Source organism: Emydura macquarii, unplaced genomic scaffold (assembly GCF_026122565.2).
Source record: "Emydura macquarii macquarii isolate MOO-44397 ecotype Brisbane River unplaced genomic scaffold, CSIRO-AGI_Emac_v2 contig_1876, whole genome shotgun sequence".
In the NCBI taxonomy this organism is placed as follows: domain Eukaryota; kingdom Metazoa; phylum Chordata; order Testudines; family Chelidae; genus Emydura; species Emydura macquarii.
In genome coordinates this window covers 15,215,816-15,237,279 of record NW_027132013.1, presented here as the reverse complement: position 1 = coordinate 15,237,279, position 21,464 = coordinate 15,215,816, and the positions used below count along the sequence as shown (strand labels likewise).

General features: G+C 37.4%; 1 protein-coding gene across 21 annotated transcripts in view; it reads right to left on the bottom strand.

Annotated features, from left to right (window-relative positions):
- Nucleotides 1–21,464, bottom strand: part of GPHN (gephyrin) — a 604,586-nt gene that overhangs the window by 404,738 nt on the left and 178,384 nt on the right. For all 21 annotated transcript variants that reach the window (XM_067557745.1, XM_067557750.1, XM_067557759.1 and 18 more), the window contains one exon: nucleotides 5,875–5,953. In XM_067557745.1, the coding sequence (XP_067413846.1) occupies nucleotides 5,875–5,953 (79 nt within the window). The remainder of the gene's footprint in view (nucleotides 1–5,874; nucleotides 5,954–21,464) is intronic.

Below are 21,464 nucleotides of genomic sequence, written 5' to 3'. Positions count from 1 at the left end.
TTTTTCTCTTCATAATAAGATTTAACCTGTTAGCACCTTTATGTTACTTTTTCCTTGGTCACAGTGCACCTCGTATGCTCTGCAAGTCCCCATTGTCGGAACTGCATTGAGCTGGCAGCTGCAAGTGCTAGAAACAGAATGGCCTCTGATCAATCCTTTCTGAGAAGAATTGATTGGCCTAGTATGCAGGCATGCTGCTGGTGGAATGATGCTTCAGTTCTTTTGCAGGAATGGTCCTCAGTGGGAGAAACTGGAATGCTTTTGGTTCTTCTTGCCTCTGAAGCAAGCAGAGTTTCACCTGGAGATATGAGGGCAGGCCTGTGTATGTTCCCACATGACATGCTGAGTATGCCATCTCCTCACAGAGCTTCTAGAGCAAGATGGACTTAGGCTGATTTCTTGATGGACCTTGGGGAGCCAAAGGGAGAGCCCAGGGGGAAGAGAGAGAGTTTTAGCTCAGGCCTTGTTTACACACAAAAGTTATCCCACTTTAACTTTACTAATACAGTTAAAGCAGCATTACAGTCCCCATCCCCCCATGCTGCAGGCACAGTTATACTGTTATAAGAGTGCTTACACTAGCACCCCTTATTCCCATACAAGGGAAATAAGCTATATTAGTATAAGCACTTTTTACTGATAGAACTATGCCCAAGCTAGGGTTGTATCAGTATAATTATTTCAGCACAAAATAAATAAATAAATAAATAAAATAACAGTCCTAAGTACAATAGCTATACCAGTATAAAATCTGAGAGTAGACCAGGCCTTAGAATCTATCTCCCTACTGGAGAGTGGGATACCAAGCCTGTGTCTCTTCTTTCTAGTACTAGGCCAGCAGGATGGATCACTTGATGATGACCTGTTCTGTTCACTTCCCCTGAAGCACCTGGCATTGGCCACTGTCGAAAGATAGGATACTGGGCTAGATGGACCATTGGTCTGACACATTATGGCCATTCTTAGGTTCTAGTGGCTTCTCTCAGAGTTCAGCCAGAATTCTGTCTGCAGAAACAGAGAACCTGGCAACTTAGAATCACCTGGTCCTGTAGTTCCTGTAGTAACTAGCCATGTTGTACTTCTGTAAAGACAGGCCTGCAATATGTAGGATAATGGGCTCCCAGATTGTTGGTAGGCCCCAAAAGCAGCTTCACACCAGAGTGTGGGTGGAAAACCTCTCATGCTTCTGAGACCTATTCCATTCTCTATTTAGTCAAGACTATTGGCTGGCAAAAGTCCAATGTCCTTGCAGAAAAGAGAAATTGCTGAGTTCTGATATGAGTCAGGAAGCGCCTAATATGTTGAGAGCTGACAATATCTTGAAAACCAATTATTCTGTATCCATTTGGTGATTGGGAGGTTCTCTACCTAAGCTTCTGGACCGGTAAGATTGAACAGAGGAACTGGATTTTAAAACAATTCAGGTTAGATTTTACACTCATCTGAAAAAGATTCCTTCTTCCTATAGGTGAGTGTATCTTTCAAACCTGCTTCACATACAGGGCCTTTAACAGTTGTATCAGAATATAGTACACTAATTCTGTTTCTACACCAAGAAAGAAAATGTAATGCACATACATAAAAGTCACTAAAATATGCACCAATTTCAAAAATATACGTAAAGGTATTTGTTTGCTCTGAAGTCTGCTATAGAGAGCCTCCCTTTAGTTAAGTCATTCAATATACAAAAGGCAATTATGCTTGTGGTAAATCCCTCTTTCAAAGTTGCTCTGTGAAATAAATGGCTTTTCTGTCAGAGGACCCAAGGGCAATTCTGACAGTTAAAAATGGTTAAATATTGTGCGATAATAACTAAGAGTAAACTGAACAAAAGAGCATGTGACATTATGTGGAGTTATTGTGAGTGTTACACGGTTTTTCCTGCCTGGCATTTTTTAAAAATTCATTTCACCATAAAGGCCTGCCTTAACACCAACAGAAAATGCAGGCTACCTATAATGACTGCTTTCCACATTTCTCCAACCTCTCTTGTACAATGTGTGTGATTCAGGAGACCACAACATTGCTCAAACAAGCAGACTAGCTGGTAAATGCTACTACGATCCATATAGTATTGAAGGATTTCAGCTCTTCCCATAAGGTCAGGTAGTTTCGGACACTATCAGCAAACTGACTTGGAGCAAGGCATGAGGGAAATTAGAATGGAAAAATGCTTGACTCAGATCTATATTTAGATGCAACTGTGTTCTCTTTAATTGTCTTTCATTCCTAAGAGCCTAGTGCCAATAGATCAAAATATATTTCAGTCAATCCCATGTAATCTGCACTAGCAGCAAGTGTATGAATTAAGCAAATTCCTCCCTGCAAGAAACAGTCTTCTCCTCATATGCAAAATTGTATGTCAAAGTTGGTCTCTGCTCAAGTCTTTGAACACCTATAAACCTGAGTGCAAAGCCTATCAGCCTTAGTCCAGTGAAAGAGAAATCTCAAAGATTAATTTAAAGTATGGGCAGTATCTGCATTTATCAAGTATTTTGTTTTAAATTGATATATTCCTAAACTGTAAGACTTTTGGAATAGGGATGTGTCTATACAGTGCATAGTATGAGAGTGTCTCCTGATCCTGATGAGGCCTCCACAACTGGATTAAAACTGGCTGACAGATCTCAAAAAGTAATTGGCAACAGGGAGCCATCATCAACTGAGGGTTTTTCTAATGGGGGTTCTGCAGGTATCGGTACTAGGCCCAATGCTAATCAAAATTTTTATCAGATCTGGAAATAAATATAAAGCCACTGATAATAAAATTTGTGGCTGACACAAAGATTGGGGAAGTGATAAATAGTGATGAAGACAGTGCAATCATATAGAGCGATCTGGATCACACGTAAGCTGGGCCCACTGAAACAAAATGTGTTTTAATACAGCCAAATGCAAGATCATTCAACTAGAAACAAAGAATGTACAGGGACTATGTCCTGGAAAGCAGTGACTGAAAAGGATTTAGGGGTCAGGGTGGACAAGCAACTCAACAAACTCCTAGTGCAATGTTGTGAAGAATAGGGCTATCCCTTGAATGTATAACCTGGGGATTAGTGAAGTGATTTTACCGCTATATATGGCAGTGGGATGCTAGAGTAGTGCGTACTGTTATGATATTTACATTTTCTAAATGATATTGAAAAACGGCTAGATCCTGTAACCAGGCAAATTCAAATGAAAATTAAGGAAGAAATTTTTAACTGTGAGGGTGATCAACCAGTTGAACAATATTACAAAAGAAGTGGTGGATTCTACAATTCTTGATGTCTTCAAATCAAGACTGGATGCCTTTCTGGAAGATATGCTCTAGTTAAACACAAGTTATTGGTCTCAATATGTAAATGGGTGAAATTCTATGGCCTGTTTATACAAGAGGTCAGACTGGTTGATCTAATGGTCCTTTCTAATTTACCACAACAGAAATAATAACAGGCAATTTCTCCTTCCCTGTGAATTTGTTTTCTCATACTCAGTCAATCTTTGATCTCGAATGATCATACCAGGCCATTAGAAATTAATACTCAGTACAAACACCCAAATAGGGAGAAACAAAAAAAAAACCAGGGAAGTATGATAGCTTGCAAATCTGGTGACTACCTACCAGCATTATCACAAGAGTATTTGATATTCACCGTGCAATGCTTAATGAAAGAAAAGCCGGCACAGCACACAGACAGAATACACATGCAGCCAACAACTGACAACACTATTCACTACAACAATTATACAGGATAATTTCAGCCAACTGCTGTTCATAATTTAATTAAACTTTATTGAAATTGTGGGCCCAATCATTGGCCCTGCTTTGGCTCCTTTGCACTGCTCTGGTGGCAGAAGAAGACAAAAAAGCTGGCTTTAACAGATAGGTGGATTTCCTCTTGCAAAGGACTAGACTCAATAATGTGGCATTGTATGTCAAATCACTTCATTCATTTTCCACTGGCCATTCCTGCACATAATTACACATTTTATAAGAAGTGTTCTTAAACAGTTACTCATTATTAAATCCCTCTCTCTTATGAATGTCTATCAGGAAAGTCACAGAAAGAGAGCACAACACATTCACATCTTCAGGAGGGAAGAGATAAATACTATTTCTTTCTTGTATTATAGTTTGTTGTACAATAGACCTATTATGATAATTTTCCTTGAAAACATAATGGATTTTGAGACTGAATAAATGTCTTCAGCTTGCCCCACCTTTTAATCAATCTCATCAGTTACTTATTGTTACTTATGCTACAAATTTAGTCACAATTTATTTTTGATTTTCTTATCAAACTAATTAATGAATTACAATCTTTCTCACACAAGTTATGGGCTGGGGAAAGGAGCTGGAGGATTTCATTACTTTGAGGCAGTGGAAAGAAAAATTAATACTCCACAACAAACACAAAGATTCCCTACAGAGATGGTGAACAGTAATAGGACTACAGCTGTACAGGACTCCTAAATCACTGGTGTACACTTTGTACAGCTCTTGAAATCATATTTGCATCTCCAAAATAAAAAAAAAACAAGGTTAAATTCAGCTGAAAACAAGGTCACTTGAGTTGTCTTAAATTAGACACACAAAACTGAGGCATCTAAAATCTCTAGTCATTTTTGAAAATTTAGCCTCCTGTTTCTAGCCACTCAGTAACTTCTCAGGAAATGAATTTACTTCTCCCCTCTGCTTCTTTATATGTTTCTGTGTATGAATTATCATACACTAAATACGTTATCAGCTAGTTCCCTCAATCTGAAACTTCAGGGCCTCGATGTAGCTTTTCTGCTCTAGCAATGTGACAAATGAATTGGTGTGCTCGTGTCTACCAATAAAATATCAAATAAGGTTTCAAACATGGCCTCTTCTCTGCCACTTCTCAACCTATATTGAAAACTTTTGACCTGCTCATGTTGACAGGGCCAATCATGTTCAACACATATTGTAAGAAGGTACAATCAACCCTGTTAGAAAGAGAGAGGACCACATTTTCTTATAACAGGTGTTACACTTGGATGTCTATCTACAGCAGTGGGAAAAGCATTTTTATTATTACTTCAGGAGGCAACTGCGAAAAGACATGTTTGACACTATGTTAAACATGGGTTCATTTCCTAGTGACAGGACTTGTATGGGGGAGATATGATATATACAACAGACAGAAATGTCCTTTACTGGACTAGCACTGAGAGGAAGGATGTGTGTTTTGGCCTGGCCACTAAACAAGTAAGATTAGAAAGGATGATGGCCACATAGTTTTGGGCTTCTTTGGCCTCTTGCCTTAGACTTCAAGGGTTGTGTCTGTGTTATGAGATGAAGAAGGGACTGGTAACTGATCTGTTCTCCCAGCATGAAGTGAAGTTGCCAAGAATTTGTTTGGCATAAAACTAAAGTACTGAAAGAAACAGGCGTTTAAAAAAAAATCAGCTGGAAGAAAATCAAATCAGATATAAAGAAAATAAAGTCACCCAAGGTAAAGAAAACTCAGAGTAAATTCAAAATCAGGAGATTAAAATCTAGTTATATAATGTATTGTGCCTATAAAAAACAGAGGAAGAGGACATGGGTACAATGTGTCTTCCTTTACAACAACAACACTGCTCAGAATCTTCTCTCACTGTTACGCTGACAAAGTGTTCCGTTTATTATCTGTGCTCCTTGGGAGTTAAATCAATGATGCCATTCCTTTTCCTTGGTCTCCTCAGAGAAAGACACAATGTGGTTCTAATCATGTCCCTGTATTATAGACTCAGCACATGGTACACAGACTGCCACAAAAGCAAAGTGTGCTTCATTGTATCTAAATCTGTCCCTAATTACAATTAGACAATTAGGATATAATAACGTAACTTTTCTATGCTTAGCTCTAACAGCCAGATACTCACAAAGAAGGGTCTTGTACCAGATCTTTAAGGTTTATCCCACTGCGATCTTCAGCAAGGTTCCTGAAGCAACTGTCGCTCACTAAAAAAAAGAAACACAAGAGATGAAAGTTTGAGAACCATTTACAGTTTTTGTCAGCCAATTAATAACATTTGTTTGGTTTGCAGGTAGTGTATATAAAGGAAAGCTCAGAGTTCATCTATTACATTGCTTTTCAATGAAGTTTCACCTAATTTAGATATGTTAACTAAAGCACAAAGAGGCAAAAAAAAAAAAAACTGGTCATGAGGAGGAACATTAAATTCCTCAGCCAGGACCCTCAATACCCTAAATCCTTTGCTCTGACAAGCCACAACCACACAATCTCATCAAATGTTACATTGAAGGTGAAAAGATAAACAAATATTAAAAATTATAGTGTAATTGTGCCAATTGCACACAATTCAATACTCCAAAGTGTTGGAAATATAGAGAATTACTATACGTTAACCTTTCATTTTAAGTTTTTAATAGTTTATAATATAGTATAAACTGTTTACTTGAATCACATAGTAATTTACAAGGTATAATTATTAATACAACTTATAAATGATCTTCAAATTGTGTTTAAAACAGTTCCAGAGAAATAATCCATGTAGGAGATTTACCGTAATAATTCAAGACACAATAAATTACATAGGAGATTAGGTTTAAAAGAATATTATCCATGTATTTTTGTTCTGCTGTCTAAAAACATGCTTGTTGTTTGAACCTGGAGCCCAAAATCTATTTCTTTGCATAACTCCCTCCTCCGCATATACACACCTTCCGTACTTTTTGCATAATTGTTATTGTGCAGTACTTTGCATATGTCCTTACCGAATTTCATCTCATGTATTTCAGACCATTTCTCTAGTTTGCTTATGAGGTCATGTGAGACAGTATCAAAAGCCTTACTAAAGACAAGATATATCACATATACTGCTTTCCCTCATCCACAAGCTTGTTACCCTGTCAAAGAAGGATATTCAATTGGTTTGACATGATTTGTTATTGACAAATCCATGTTAACTCTTACTTATCTTATTATGTTTACAAATCGATTATTTGCTTCATTATCTTTCCAGATACTGAACTTAAACTGACTGGTCTATAATTCCTCGGTTATCAGAGTTGCCAACCATCTGTCAATTTATGGACAGTCAGTAAAAAAATGTACAAATTTAATAGTCAGTAAATCCGTAAATAAATGAAAATCTCCATAAAATTGGGTAGAAATAAAACATATTGTATTCTGACATTGATTGTTGTCATTCAGAATCACTTCTTGTATCATAAAATTACACTCATCATGACTTTATCGATTTCCTGTTTCTATTATTGCACATGCCCAAAGAACCCAATTGATCAATTAACCATAGCTAAAACAATTGCGTAATTCCAAATTCCTGTGTACAGAATATCATGAGCAAGTACACACTTTTGTGACATTATTGTATTGTTTATGGTATTATTAGTGGTGTCAGTAAAAAGTTTACCATGTCAGTAAAAATAAAAAACAACTTCAGATCTTCATGTCAGTAAAAACTAAAATGCAAGGTTGGCAACCCTGGGTTATCCTTATTTCCTTTTAATAGATAGGTAGTATATATTTTACCCTTTTCCAGACCCCTGGAATCTCTCCTGTCCTCCACAAGTTCTCAAAGATAATCACTAATGTTCAGAGATGTTTTCAGCCAGTTTCTTAAGTATTCTAGGATGTATTTTGTCAGGCCCTGCCTACTTGAAGGCATCTAACTTGTCTAAGTAATTCTTAACTTGTTCTTTCCCTACTTTAGCCTGAGATCCTACACCATTAACACTGATATTCACTATGCTAATTGTCCATTCACTGCTAAACTTTTTGGTGAAAACTGAAACAAAAAAGGCATTTAGCACTTAAGCTATTGTTGTATTTCCTATTATTGTCTTTCCTGCTCACTGAGTAATGGGCCAACTCTGTCCTGGGTCTTCCTCTTGCTTCTAATGTATTTGTAAAATCTTTTTATCCCTTTTGTCCCTAGCAAGTGTAATCTCATTTTGTGACTTGGCCCTTCTAATTTTGTCCCGATATGTTTGTTATGTTATGGTTTTTTTCTAATTCAAAACCAGTTTATTATGCTAGAAATTACTAGGTGAAATTATATGGTTTGTGTTATACAGGAGGTTGGACTAGCTGATCATTATGGTCCTTTCTGGCCTGAAAATCTATGATTATCATATTGGTCTCTTTGGGCTATTGGTAGACAATGCAAGTTAGAACAATCCTCAGTGCAGAAAGACAGCCCAAGAGCCTTGTGTCTAGACTCAAGTTCACAGAGACTTTGAACAGGGCATTTATGGGAATGCATTTCCCAGGATTCAAAAGTCTTGATTCAAAAGTAATGTTTTATTGAAAGAGGCTGATTTTTGTTACAAATGCAGGTAGCATTTTAACTCTAAGCTTTCTACAGTGCATGTCTTAAGGAGTATCACAGGTTTAAGCTGCATGTCTCAAATCACAAATACAGTAATTAGCTAGGTTTCTGATCTGAACACAGCATAAAAGAACACTTCCTTGTACCCTTGGAGAAAGCAAAACCAAGATATATAATTAAAATGTACTTGCTCCAATGAATATTGCGCACACATTTACTGACCAAAAGATGCTATGGAATATAAAAACAAAATAAATGCATAAAAATAGATATGCAAAAATGAAACATCTGCATAAATATTGTAGGCATAAATTACACCCATTACTGAGACTTTTACTGTTAATCTTAGCTAGGAAGGGACTAAATAAAAATACCACATTCATATATAGATCATCTGCCAAGAGTCTGTTCTTCATTAAGCAACAAAACTTTAAAATGAGCTACTGGATACATGACTATATGGTACTGGAAGAGTTTCAGCAAATACACTTATCTTGGCACTTTTAGTTTTAAAACCAACTGTCTCAGGTCTGAGAAGTGCATGTTGTTCGTCTTGCCCAAAACATAAAATAAATACCACAACACATAAGGTGCAGAGTACCTTCACCATAAAATGCGCAAGTAGTTGCAATTTGGTGAAGTCAATCATCATAGACCAGCTGATCAGTCTGGCTAGTAAGTCCATTTTCCACACAAAAACCAAACAAGAAGAAATGAAATTAGTATACAACATGAAATAATTTTGCACCGATATTGCACATTGGAACCAACCAGCAGCAGCAGTACATGATGGAAGTTTCTTGCTCTTATTCTGCTGCCCAACAAAACCTAAAATGGGATGATTCCCATTTCTTTTACCTTGTTATTGCCTCTCTCCATCTGCCCATGGATTGAGCCTAGCTCTATTAATAATGACACTAGATGAATAAAAGCTCCAGTTCTCTCGGCATGCACTGTGCCTACAATTCACACACTCTAATGTGGTCAGAAACCAGTTTCCTACCTGATGTGGTGGAGTTTTTATCTATTAACAGCTATATATCTTTACACTCTACACCAACCGGCAGAATGGGACCAGCACATTGCAGGGAGATAAAGCAGATTGTTTCCCACCACCACTATCACTATATGTAAGGAGCAGCAGTACTTCAGTGTTTACTTAAAAATATAAATATGGAAGAATATGACTGAGTTCGGGATCTGTTCTCAACTTTTGCTATGTCATCTTGCTGTTTGAGTGGAAACACAGAACAGGAGCTGTGCGAACTATCTCGTTACCACAAACTGAAAATTAAATTTCAGGAACAGATACCTGGCCAGTTTGGCCAACTGTTCCTGCAAAGTACCCAATTTTAGGTACAGAAGCAATGAAAATGTTGCTACCTTTTCCAACGATATATATGTGAAACCTCATTCTCTGCCATGACAGCTATGAAGATAAAGTTCAGGTCCCGACTGGAAGGGGAGAATAATTTGTGAGTTTGTCAATCATCATGCCAAGCATAGATACACTCTGCAGTAACAGGCAGGCACACCCATCTCACTAATATCTGTAAGTACTCTTATACTTTTTTTTTTTTTAAGCGTTACTAATAGTACATGTTTATATGAAGTACACATATACTTTTGTCAATCAGTTCCTCAGCTGAGGTTCTGTGATTTACATTGCATTTGAAAAAGGTTACATTAACAAAAAAGGTTTGAGAACAGCTGCCTTAATATAAAGATTTTCCTTACTACAAACAGTATTTTATGATGCTTTATATTTTTCTTATAAAAAATCTTTGGTTTTTTTTAAATGTCAAAATACCCTTAAATCCTATTATTTTTAATAAATTCTATCAACAAAATTTCTCAAGCTTTTTTGACCTAGCTGATTCCATAATATTCTTTTGTGGACTTTCCATAGCAAAATTTGATTTCTTTCTCCTTTATATAGAATTTTCCCTTAGAATTATCATTTGTTTTACAGTAGTATCCAGAAGTCCCAATTCAAATTCAGATCCCATTGTTCTGAGCGCTGTACACATTTATAGTGAGACACAGTCCCTGATCCAATATAAAGTCCTGATCCACTAGATGCTTGAGAACATGTACATGAGCAGACTCTCTGACTTCAAGATGCACCCTTTTGTAACAAGTAGTAACAAACTCAGAACTTGGAACTTCAGAATTTAGGCCTGAAACAGAGATATCAGTAGGTTTCTTCTCCAAACTCCAAAATGCCTCTTCAAGAAAGACTACTGTTCGTCAGCAATAGCATTCCTTGTCTTATAGGTTGTCTTTATAAAATTAGCCTGGGATGGAGTAGTATGGGCAGCTGAGGACTCCTTCACCCGCCTTAATGGATCAGTATATCCCTTTAAAACAGCTTTAAGTGAACTTTACTCTGACCTGTTCCTGTGATCAGTGGGTGCCAATCTGGCATCTGAAGGCTACTTCTACATCAGATTGTCTAACTGCCCCACAGACAGTTTTGTCAGCCAGGGTTCATGCCCTGCTTATGTCCTCTTTCCTGTGTCATGTATAGAAGTCATTAACACAAAATTTACCCCACAGAGTATTGTCCCACATCCTTCGCTGAAAAGTCAGCAGAACTTGTTTTGAAAATTGCACTTAACTACCTGTACATGCAATCACAATGCATCTTTTTTATATATTCACTTAGGGTGGGATCCACAAATGGACTTAAGCATTGCAATGCTGGGAATCATGCTACCTAACTTTTAGGTGTCTAGAAAGTCACAGGAACAACAATGCAATCCTCAAAGCCTGAGTTATGCACCTAGGCTCCCTATACTATAAATGGGGAGAGGTAGGCACTTAATAATGCTATCCACAAAGCCAGCCAGCTGGGTGCTGACTAAACTAGCCAATGGAAGACATGAGCAGAGAAGTGTGTGCCAAACCCTCTCTTGGCGATATGTATCTAAGGCCAGGCTTTAGGGGGGCACCTAGCTCCCCCAGTGATCCGTGAACCAGGGAAAGATAGGTGTTCAGCCACCTAAGGTGCATATTGGGCCCAAAAAAAAAAAGAGGGGGTGGGGGAATGGGTGCAGCAAAACAAAACCGGGGAGGGAGTGGGGGAGGAAAAGCAGAAGCTGCCTTATAACTTTTAGCCTAATAGACAGGACACTCACCAATCTTACTTGAATCCCCAATTCAAGTCCCCCCTCCTCCTGAGGGTGAGAAGAGATTTGAATAGGGATCTGCCACCTCTCAGGTGCATGCCCTAGTCATTGGGCTATGGGATATTCTGATATGGGGTTCCCTCAATCTCTCCTATTGAAGTTGTTCCACTTTAAACAATTCAATAATTAAATATTAATTGGGTCAGAAAAAGAGTTAGAATGCCTCTCTAGCCGAATGGAAATGGCACTCAGCTGAAAGATGGCAGATCCCTGGTTAAGATCCTTTCTCCCACTCAGGAGAAGGGATGGCTTGAATCAGGGATCTCCCACATCCTGGCTGAGTACCCTATCCATTAGAGTAAAGATTATAAGAGAGGTCCTCCACCTCCCCACCCAAATCAGGACCCTGCACGTAACTTCAGTAGCTGAATGCCTATCTTTCCCAGTTTGTGAATTGCTCTGGGGCTTAGGTGGGAGACAGATATCTCCAGATGTCTATCATGAGGCAGTAGTACACACGCTCAGGCAGGAGACTTGCATCTGGGGACCTAGAGTGAGGCTGCAGTGCACATGACCGTAGGGGCAAAAAAAAAAACCCAACAAAAACCATAGGCACCAAGTGAGTTTTGGTGCCAACCAAGATAGGCAATAGCTGAGTGGGAATTTAGTAGATCATAGTGGTGCCTAAAAATGGGACGTAGGTGAAGTACTTTTGTGGATTCCACCCTTACAAACTTAATCAGAGAAATGTAGGGCTTGAAGGAATCTTGAGAGGTCAACTAGTTCAGTCCCTTGCATTGAGGCAGGATCAAATATATCTAGACCATCCATAACAGGTATTTGTCCAAACAGTTTCTAAAAACCTGAAAAGAACTAATATGCATGATCAACATGCAATTTGCAAATACTCAGAATGGCTAAAGAAAACCAATTATTTTCAAACAAAATCTCCATTTATTTACTTTTGTTGTAGGTCTGTCTAAAAAAGTTTGGCTCACACTTTTCAAATGGGAAGGAGCTATTTTTTTAATCTCACTTTACTAAAAATGGCTGTGTGAAAACAGGAAATTAAAATGGAAAATTTTGCATCTTTAGAATACCAAACACCTGCTATAACAGAATTAGTCACATCTACTCAAAATATATTAAGTAAATAGGCATTATCTGTAGTATCTGATGGAAAACATTTTATATCATAATGCAGCCAATTCAGAAAAACAGTTTAGTAAGAGAAAGGTGTGATAGCTACCGTAATTAATGAGGCATGGTATAAAAGCTGTTTAGGGGTGTACAAAGTCAGATTATAGGAGATATAGTACTATCTTGTCTTCTTCCAAGGATTTACATATTCTGACATGACAGCTATATGAAACAGGATCAACCAAAATGTGCTTTGCTTAATTGGACCCATTACAAGAATTAACCCTTTGCTGACATGGATATTAGATCACATTTATATGGCCTTATCCCTCTTTTTCCAACTTGGTTTGGGTAAAGATGAAATCTTTGTGATCAGTGAGATTAAAAAAAAAAACATGATTGCTGTGGAGTTCAAACAAACAATGTCTAAGTAACATGCATGTACAGAACTCTTGGTAACAAGACAAAACTAAAAACCTCATTAATGAGATTATATTTTGTTTCTGCAACAAAAAGTTATGTAAATATTTTTGTTAATAGTAGAGTACAGTAAAATTAAAAATTTTCATTCTAGAAATTTTTGCTAAATTTACTTGCACTTTGTATGCACTTTGACAGGGAAAGTTTTTGGCTCATTATACCAAAAACAGGATCAAGCAACAAAAATCAGTGTTCATAAATGTTAATGTCTTTTTTTAACTGAAGGGGGAGGATCTATCAATGGAGATTTTCTATATCCTAGTAAGGAGGAGAGGGTGAAAGATGATAAAATATGGGTAGGATCTGATGAGAAACAGTCAAATGAAAAAAGTCACATTCAATTACACCACATAATGGCAGACAGCTAAAAAGTGACAATTTTTGAAGTGCTTATATACAAATGCTAGAAATCTAAATACTAAGATCCTATAAGATACTATACTTAGTATCCTCTAAGATATTATAATAGGCATCACAGAAACTTATATATGAAACAATAGTAAAGAACAGAATTTTCAGACACAAAGAAAAACATGATTTGTTGGGGGAAGAATCAACATAGTTTTTGTAAAGGGAAATCATGCCTCACCAATCTACTAGAATTCTTGGGGGGGGGGGTAGAAGGGGGAGGTCAACAAGCATGGGGACAAGGGTGATCCAGTAGATACAGTGAAGTTAGATTTTCAGAAAGCCTTTGTCATGGTCCCTCAACAAAGACTCTTAAGTAAGATGTCGTGGGATAAGGAGGAAGGTCCTCTTCTAGATCAGTAATTAGTTCAAAGATAGGAAACAAAGGATAAGACTAAATGGTCAGTTTTCAGAATAGAGAGAGGTAAATAGTGGTGTCCCATAGTGGTCCATATTGGGACCAGAACTGATCAACATATTCATAAATGACCTGGAAAAAGGGGTAAACAGTGAGGTGGCAAAATTTGCAGATGATACAAAACTACTCAAGATAGGTAATTCCAAAGCAGACTTTGAAGAGTTATAAAGGGATCTTACAAAACTGGGTGACGGGGCAACAAAATAGCAGATGAAATTCAATGTTGTTAAATGCAAAGTAATGCACATTGGGAAACATAATCCCAACTATAAATATAAAATGATGGGGTCTAAGTTAACTGTTACCACTCAAAAAAGAGATCTTGGAATCACTGTGGATAGTTCTCTGAAAACATCCACTCAATGTGCAGAAGCAGCCAAGAAAAGCTAACAGAATGTACGGAATCATTAGGAAAGGGATAGATAGGACCAAAAACATTGACTCTTTATAAATCAATGGTATGCCCACATCTTGAATACTGCATGCAAATCTGGTCACTCCATCTCAAGAAAGAGATATTAGAATTGAAAAGGGTACAGAAAAGGGCAATAAAAATGATTATGGGTATAGAAAAGGCTTTCGTATGAGAAGAGATTAATAAGACTGGGACTTTTCAGCTGGGAAAAGAAACAATTAAGGAGCAATACGATAGAAGTCCATAAAATCATGACTGGTGTGAAGAAAGTAAATAAGGAAGTGCTATTTACTCCTTTTCATAACGCAAGAACTAGGGAGTCACCAACTGAAATTAATAGGCAGCAGGTTTAAAACAAACAAAAGGAAGTATTTCTTCACACAATGCACAGTCAACCTGTGGAACTCCTTGCCAGAGAATGTTGTGAAGGCCAAGACTATAATGGAGTTCAAAAAAGAACTAGAGAAGTTCATGGAGGATAGGTCCATCAATGGCTATTAGCCAGATGGGCAGAGATTGCTGTTTGCCAGAAGCTGGGATGGGCAGTGGGATGGATCACTTGATGATTACCTGTTCTGTTCATTCCCTTTGAAGCACCTGGCATTGGCCACTGTCAGAAGAGAGGATACTGGGCTAGATGGACCATTGGTCTGACCCAGTATGGCCTTTCTTATGTTCTTAAAGGAAATAGTGTTTAAAGTTCAAATAATATAATATGGAGCTATTAATAGGACAACAGTGTGCTATTAAGTCAGAATATTATATTGCTTCTGTTCAGATATTCACTTCATTTTGACTGTCAGAGCATGTACAGTGATCAGCAGTAATTCCAGGAAATTGAAAGTCTCTGGGGCAATCTTTTTGGTGAGTTCTCATTTACCCACAGTTGGCAACAAGTCACTGGCATGGCTTTCTTCCAGAATTAGGATTTTCAAGTCCATACTGATCTCAGAAGCACTTCTGCCTTGCCAAATTGAGCAGAGATGTAGTTTGTATACCACTGTGTGTACTCATTTTTCATTTAATCTTTGAAAAGTTTGTCATGTCAGAGCTCTAGACCCCAAAGTCTGTAGAAGAAGGTGGAACAAAGACTAGCTTAATCTCGCATTGCTAGAGTTTTGTGAGCCATAGTGCAGTCTCTAAAGAGATGAAGTATTAGCAATTCCTCCTTTTCCTCAGGAATATATTTCTTCGTATTTATAAAAGAAAAATACTCATTGTACTCCATAGAGCCATAGTTTTCAGGTCAGAAAGGACTGACTTCCTACATAACAAAGGTATATAATTTCATCCAGTAATTTTTGTAATAGAGGGAATTTTTCATCACTACAACATAAGTGAACAATAAATCATAATATCTATTTTACCCAAATGATTTGTGTTATGTGAAAGTCTGATGGACCTACACAAAGTAAGGAAGAGAAATCACTTTTGTTCTGCCTCTGTACATGACCTGAGGACCATTTTAATTCCCAGAAAATGCGCAGGGAAGGATGAGGGGCACTTGTCATTTAACACCAAACCAATGACTTCCATTTTCTTAGTCCTGTTTGTTTTCATTGATCATTCAGAACACATGATACTGACATGATGTTTGTTTTAATTTTTCTTAAATGAGCTCTGAGCTGAAAATAGCACTCATTCAAACATTTCATCCTCAGATCTGGAAATTGTTTTGGTTCCCTTTATTTTAGTTCAGTGCATTTGTCTTAAAAATATCTAAGCTCATTGTCTAGAAAAAATATACTGTACTACCAATAGCTCTATTGACAGTGAGCCTTACTCAAATCAAGAGCCACAACAAGAAGTCAGATCCTAACAATGCTTTAAGAGCACAAATTGCTTATAATTTTCTTCAATTCAAAATCTGCCACCCCCATAAATATTACTGGATATCATCTTTATCGGGAGAGGTGTGGAGTGAGTGGAGCTTTGGGGCTAATTAGTGAGGTTAGGGGTAATCTTGTAGCTTGCTTAGGTGGTCTAGTTTAAATTTAATACCAATATATATATTAATGGTTCATAGCAGAACTTAACCCTGACCAAATCTAATTTCAGCTGAGTATTTATGGCCTGACTTTCAAAGGTCTTGAGTAACCTAATGCCACTGAAGTCACTGAAGGTGTTCAGCATTTTTTAAAAATTAGTTTATTAGCTTTGGTATTTTTTCTTGGTAATGGAGGAGGAGGGAGTAGCAGATTATAGTTTATTTACAGAACACTCACCTATTTAAATGGAAATGCCAGATGTATGAGAAAAATTACTGAGATCCACATCTTCCACAAACAAACTTCCTCATAACTAATTTAAGCTGATGCAGCCATTTCAGAAGAGACATTTCTGAACAGCAGCAATGTGATTACAATTAGCTCAACTCAAACACCAGCCTCTCCTCCTCCTTGTGTTTCTGTGTTGCTACTGCCATGACAATCAAAAGCATCACCATGCATACCTTCCACCAGTTATTTCCAACAGTCAAAGTTGGCCCAGAGAGGAAAAATATTCATAGATTCCATAGATTTAGGTATGTTTGCACTACAAAAAAAAAAAAAAAAAAAAAAAGAGAGAGACCCGTGGCAGCACACTACAAAGCCTAGTTCAACTGACTCAGGCTCACTGGGCTCACGCCCAGCTGGGAAACTCTATACTGCTATAGGCCCACAGTATGAGCTCCATGAGCCTGAGTTAATTGACCTGGGCTTTAAGACACATTGCCATGAGCCTTTTTTGCAGTGTAAACAGAACTTTAAAGACCAGTCAAGAGCATTATGATCATCCAGTCAGACTTCCTGCGTAACACAGGTCATAGCTTATGTTTGAGCTACAGCATATCTTTTAGAATCACATCCAATCCTGATTTAAAGATTTCTCGTTGTAGAGAATCAATGACATTCCTAGGTACATTGTTCCAATGGCTAATTACCCTTACTGTTAAAAACATGCATGCTATTTACAGTTTAAATTTGTACAGCTTAAACATCCAGCCATTCGATCTTGTTATACCTTTGCTAGTTTAAAGAGCCTTTGAGTATCAGATATCTATATAATGTAATGAAATAATTTGTTTAATCTGAACTAAACATCTTTTTTGTGTTATTGGATTATAACATTTTTTGCCATTTTGACTTTTGTCCAGATTTGGACAAAATTATTTGACGTTTCAAAAATATTCCTAGGATGGGAAAACTGTTTCCTAGCACATCTCATTTTCCAACTATATGCAACTTCTTTTAGACTTGACTTGCTTCTATAACATGAAAAGCGAATATCTAGGCAAAAAAACAGCACAGGTTTAGTGGGCCAGCAGCTCAGTGCTTTCCAACAACAATAATATGAAAATAAATAAATAAAAATCATACATTACTGACGTTAAGTTAGCTCCTAATTCAGCTGATCCTATGTATCCTTAACTGAAAGGGTTACAAATCAAATGAGCACAGTGTTGCAACAGGTGACACAGACATAGAAAGTCACAAAAAGGTTAGACTGCAAATCTAAACAACTCTTACTTCACCAGAAAAAAACAAAAATCAGTATTGTAAGTCAATAGAAAAAGAAGCAGAGAAAAGATTAGAAGAGGCGATGGTGAAGGAAAAGCAGGAATGAACAAGAGTTCAGACTTTCAAAGTGACTGAGCACTTAAAGTGGAGACGAGTGGCTGAAGATAGAAGAGCTACCGAATCACCAGTGCTTTGTTTCCTTGCTTTCTAGTAGGGGGAAGCACAATGTCATCTCTCCAGAAAGTCTCTCTGATAGCACTTGAGAAGAAGGACAAATATTAACAAGGTATTAAAAAAAAATTCAAAACCAATGAGATGTGTTCACGGCCAACCAAAAAAATAAGAAAAATAAGAAATAAGAAATCTTGCACCCATTGAAGTCGGTTTCTGTCTGTTGCAACATAGTACCTGATATGTCCACCTCTCGCCCCCACCTAACCACCTGGTGCATCAGCAAAACCTCGACCTGACCTTATTAAGCCATTTCCTCACCCCTCCTGAAACTGACCAGGTGACTGAGAGCAGCTGCCTCATCACCCAGCCAAAGGTTTGTCCTGGTTCAAATATCTCCCCTCCAATCTGGAGCTACCTGAAGCCCCTAGTATAAAACCGGGGCACGCCCCAGGCGCCGATTGAGAGAGCTCACCGTCCGCCAGACTCATCATCTGGCCTGTCCCTATCTCTCCTGCTCCCGACTGACTCCGAGCGCGTATCGAATCGTACAACCCGTCTTTCTGTGTTTCTGCTGTTCAGCAAGCTTCTGAGTGTCATGTTGCAGCTCTTTCTGATGCTGGTAAGACATTAACCCTTTCTCTCCTCTCTCCCTTTTAGCTTTCGTTTAAAACTTGCTCTAAAAGTAATAGCCATACCCCCCCCCCATCTAGTTTTTATATTCCTGTTGTTTTAATAAACCCTTAATTTCCAACCGACTCATTATTGTCTCTCGGGGATCATTAACCTGTCGGGTCACTGTCCACGAAAGCTTATGTCTAAATAAATTTGTTAGTCTTTAAGGTGCCACAGGACTCTCGCTGTTTTGCTAAAAACAGACTAACACAGCTACCCCGCCGGAACTCAAAAAAATAAGAAATCTTATATTGTCACAACCCTCAACCTCTCTTCTCCCTAACCTTGTTTACTACTACTGACAGTGCTATGTCTAGACTTAAACTTTGGGGCAGGAATCACCTCTTTCATATGTCTGTAAAGTACCATGCACTTTTATGACATTGTATAACAAAATATTTATTCTCTTATGGCCTTTTCTGTTTTCATATTAGGATCTCTGAAGAACATGTGAGATATCTGTATTAATTTTATAAGTAACGTGTGTGTGTGCCTTGATTGTTGTGTTGTGTTGCGTTATGGTGGAGACACAGACACAATCTATGCAGGGAAGCAGAATGAAAACCAGTTTCCTGAGGCAGGGATACCTGGAATAAGTTGGGCCTGCCTAAACTTTGAGGGATATACAAAGATTCGGCTAAGATATGTTCTGTCGCATGGGCCTTTTATTGTTTTAACCTTTACTCTCTGAATGCTACATTCCTAGACTTAAATAAATACTTTGTTTTGAAGAGGCTGCTCTGAGTCACTTCATTATCCTATTGGATATAGCTCCCAAAAGGAAGTCTTTTGCAGGTGCCTAACTCAGTTGGACCTGCTGAGGAAACACTATTAGTAAACGGGTGCTGTAGCCCTGGAACCCGGGTCTGTGAGCGGCAGAATCACAGGATTCTACCCTGACAGGAGTTAAGGCAAAGGGCCAGTCACGTCTGGTAAGGGTACATTTGAGAAAGACTGAAGAGGGTACAAAGGTCCAGCTTACCCTGTAACTAAAACAGTCTCATTCATGATTTTGCTTCTAGAGCTATAGGTTAAAGAAATAAATTTGAAGGACTCTTCCTGGTACAAAAATAAGGTTATCTATTATTGCAGGGATGCCCTCAGGTCATCATACAGATTTTTTTTACAAAACACTTAAAATAAGAACAAAAATAATGGATGAAATAACTTTTATATTGTTATTGAAATTTATAAATCTTCTTCCTCAGTGTAACCTGAAAATGGAAAAAATATAGCTGTTATAATGGGACAGATCCAAAACAGTTAGCTGCCCAGTCTGAGACAACTTTCAGATTCAAAAGTCACAAAAAGTTCTTAATGTTCAGACTGTTTTAGTTACTACACAGTGCTCTAATTGCTGTTGAATATATTTAGAAAGAGATGGCCTACAGATTCTGAAACTCTTAAAAAATCCTCCCAGGCTTCTCACATGCTCTAACTTTAATTAAATTAGATATTTATCCTTTGTATTCACTGACCCCATAGATTACAACTGTTTCTAATGATGTATGTCAAATCTTACAAGGTTTATGTGGCCCAGGGCCACCAAATTTACTTGGTGTTTCAAATCTCATACTAATTCATGCATAACTCTAATTTGTTCTTCAGCTCAACTGTACTATCTTCTTGATAGTGGCCAGGCTAGAGTTTGAAAAGATAATTCAAAGCTATGAAGAACATTCAAATCTTAAAGCGATTTAATATTAATGATACTTATAATAGTTTGCATGGCACTCTAAATTCCCAGCACTTTGAAGCTAACAATATTAAATCCTCTAACAGATACATGCTTACTAGACTCTGTCAGTTTTAAAGAAAAATTCATTACTCTTATTTCAATACATATTTCCATTAAAAAGGTCTCCATTGCCACAGATACCTCATTTATAATAAGTAACAAGCTCCAGAGTGGGGAAAAAATGAAAAAAGACAAACCCACTCCTTTCTAAGTAACATCTCCCGTAAGATTATTTTGATATTGTACATATTAGTAACAAAGCGGAATGTTTCTAATTACAGCAGATGACAAACTTGACCAAATGTGATGCAGACACCATTTTAGGGTATATAAATAAGAACTCACAATGTCATTTGTGGAGTCAAGTTTCTGAGTACAATACTTCAAAATTTTCATTATGATGAAGATATAAAAATATTAAAGACTAAAATATGAACAAAACTAAAAATACAAGATAATCTAATTATACCATGAAAAACAAACATATATATATAAAAAATTATTCACATTGCAGTCAAAAACCTAAGTTACAAGAATGTTTAGGTTGCAAAGTAAAGCACTTAGCAGTTAAAAACTGCTTAAAGTAGCCCACCTGTTTATGCATTATGATACAGTTTTTAATTACACAATTATATTTTTTTGCAAAGGACTCCTGCCTCATTCAGTGCTCAAGCTATGAGGCACCTGTTCAAATTTCTTTTTATACTTCTCATTTAATGTGTAGACCGCTCCTTTATTGACTGCACACCATCCAAACCCTGCTCTAAATACAAAATTATTCATTTCCTCATGGTCTCATCTATCACACTAATCACTGTGGTATATGAGCCTAACAAAAAATTAATATTTACCATACCTCTGTGAGGTAGGCTCAATTTTTCACAGATGGAGAACTGAGGCACAAACAGATTAGGCTGAAATTTGCAAAATTCTTAATTTTGGATGCCTCGATGATCAGATGCTCAATTTGAGACACACAGGACCTGCTTTTTCTGAGTATTTAAAGGGGATACATTACCCTGTTACAGAGACTTTTCTCAGTAGTAAGGACTGTGAATTATTAACAGTCAGTCAGCAGAAA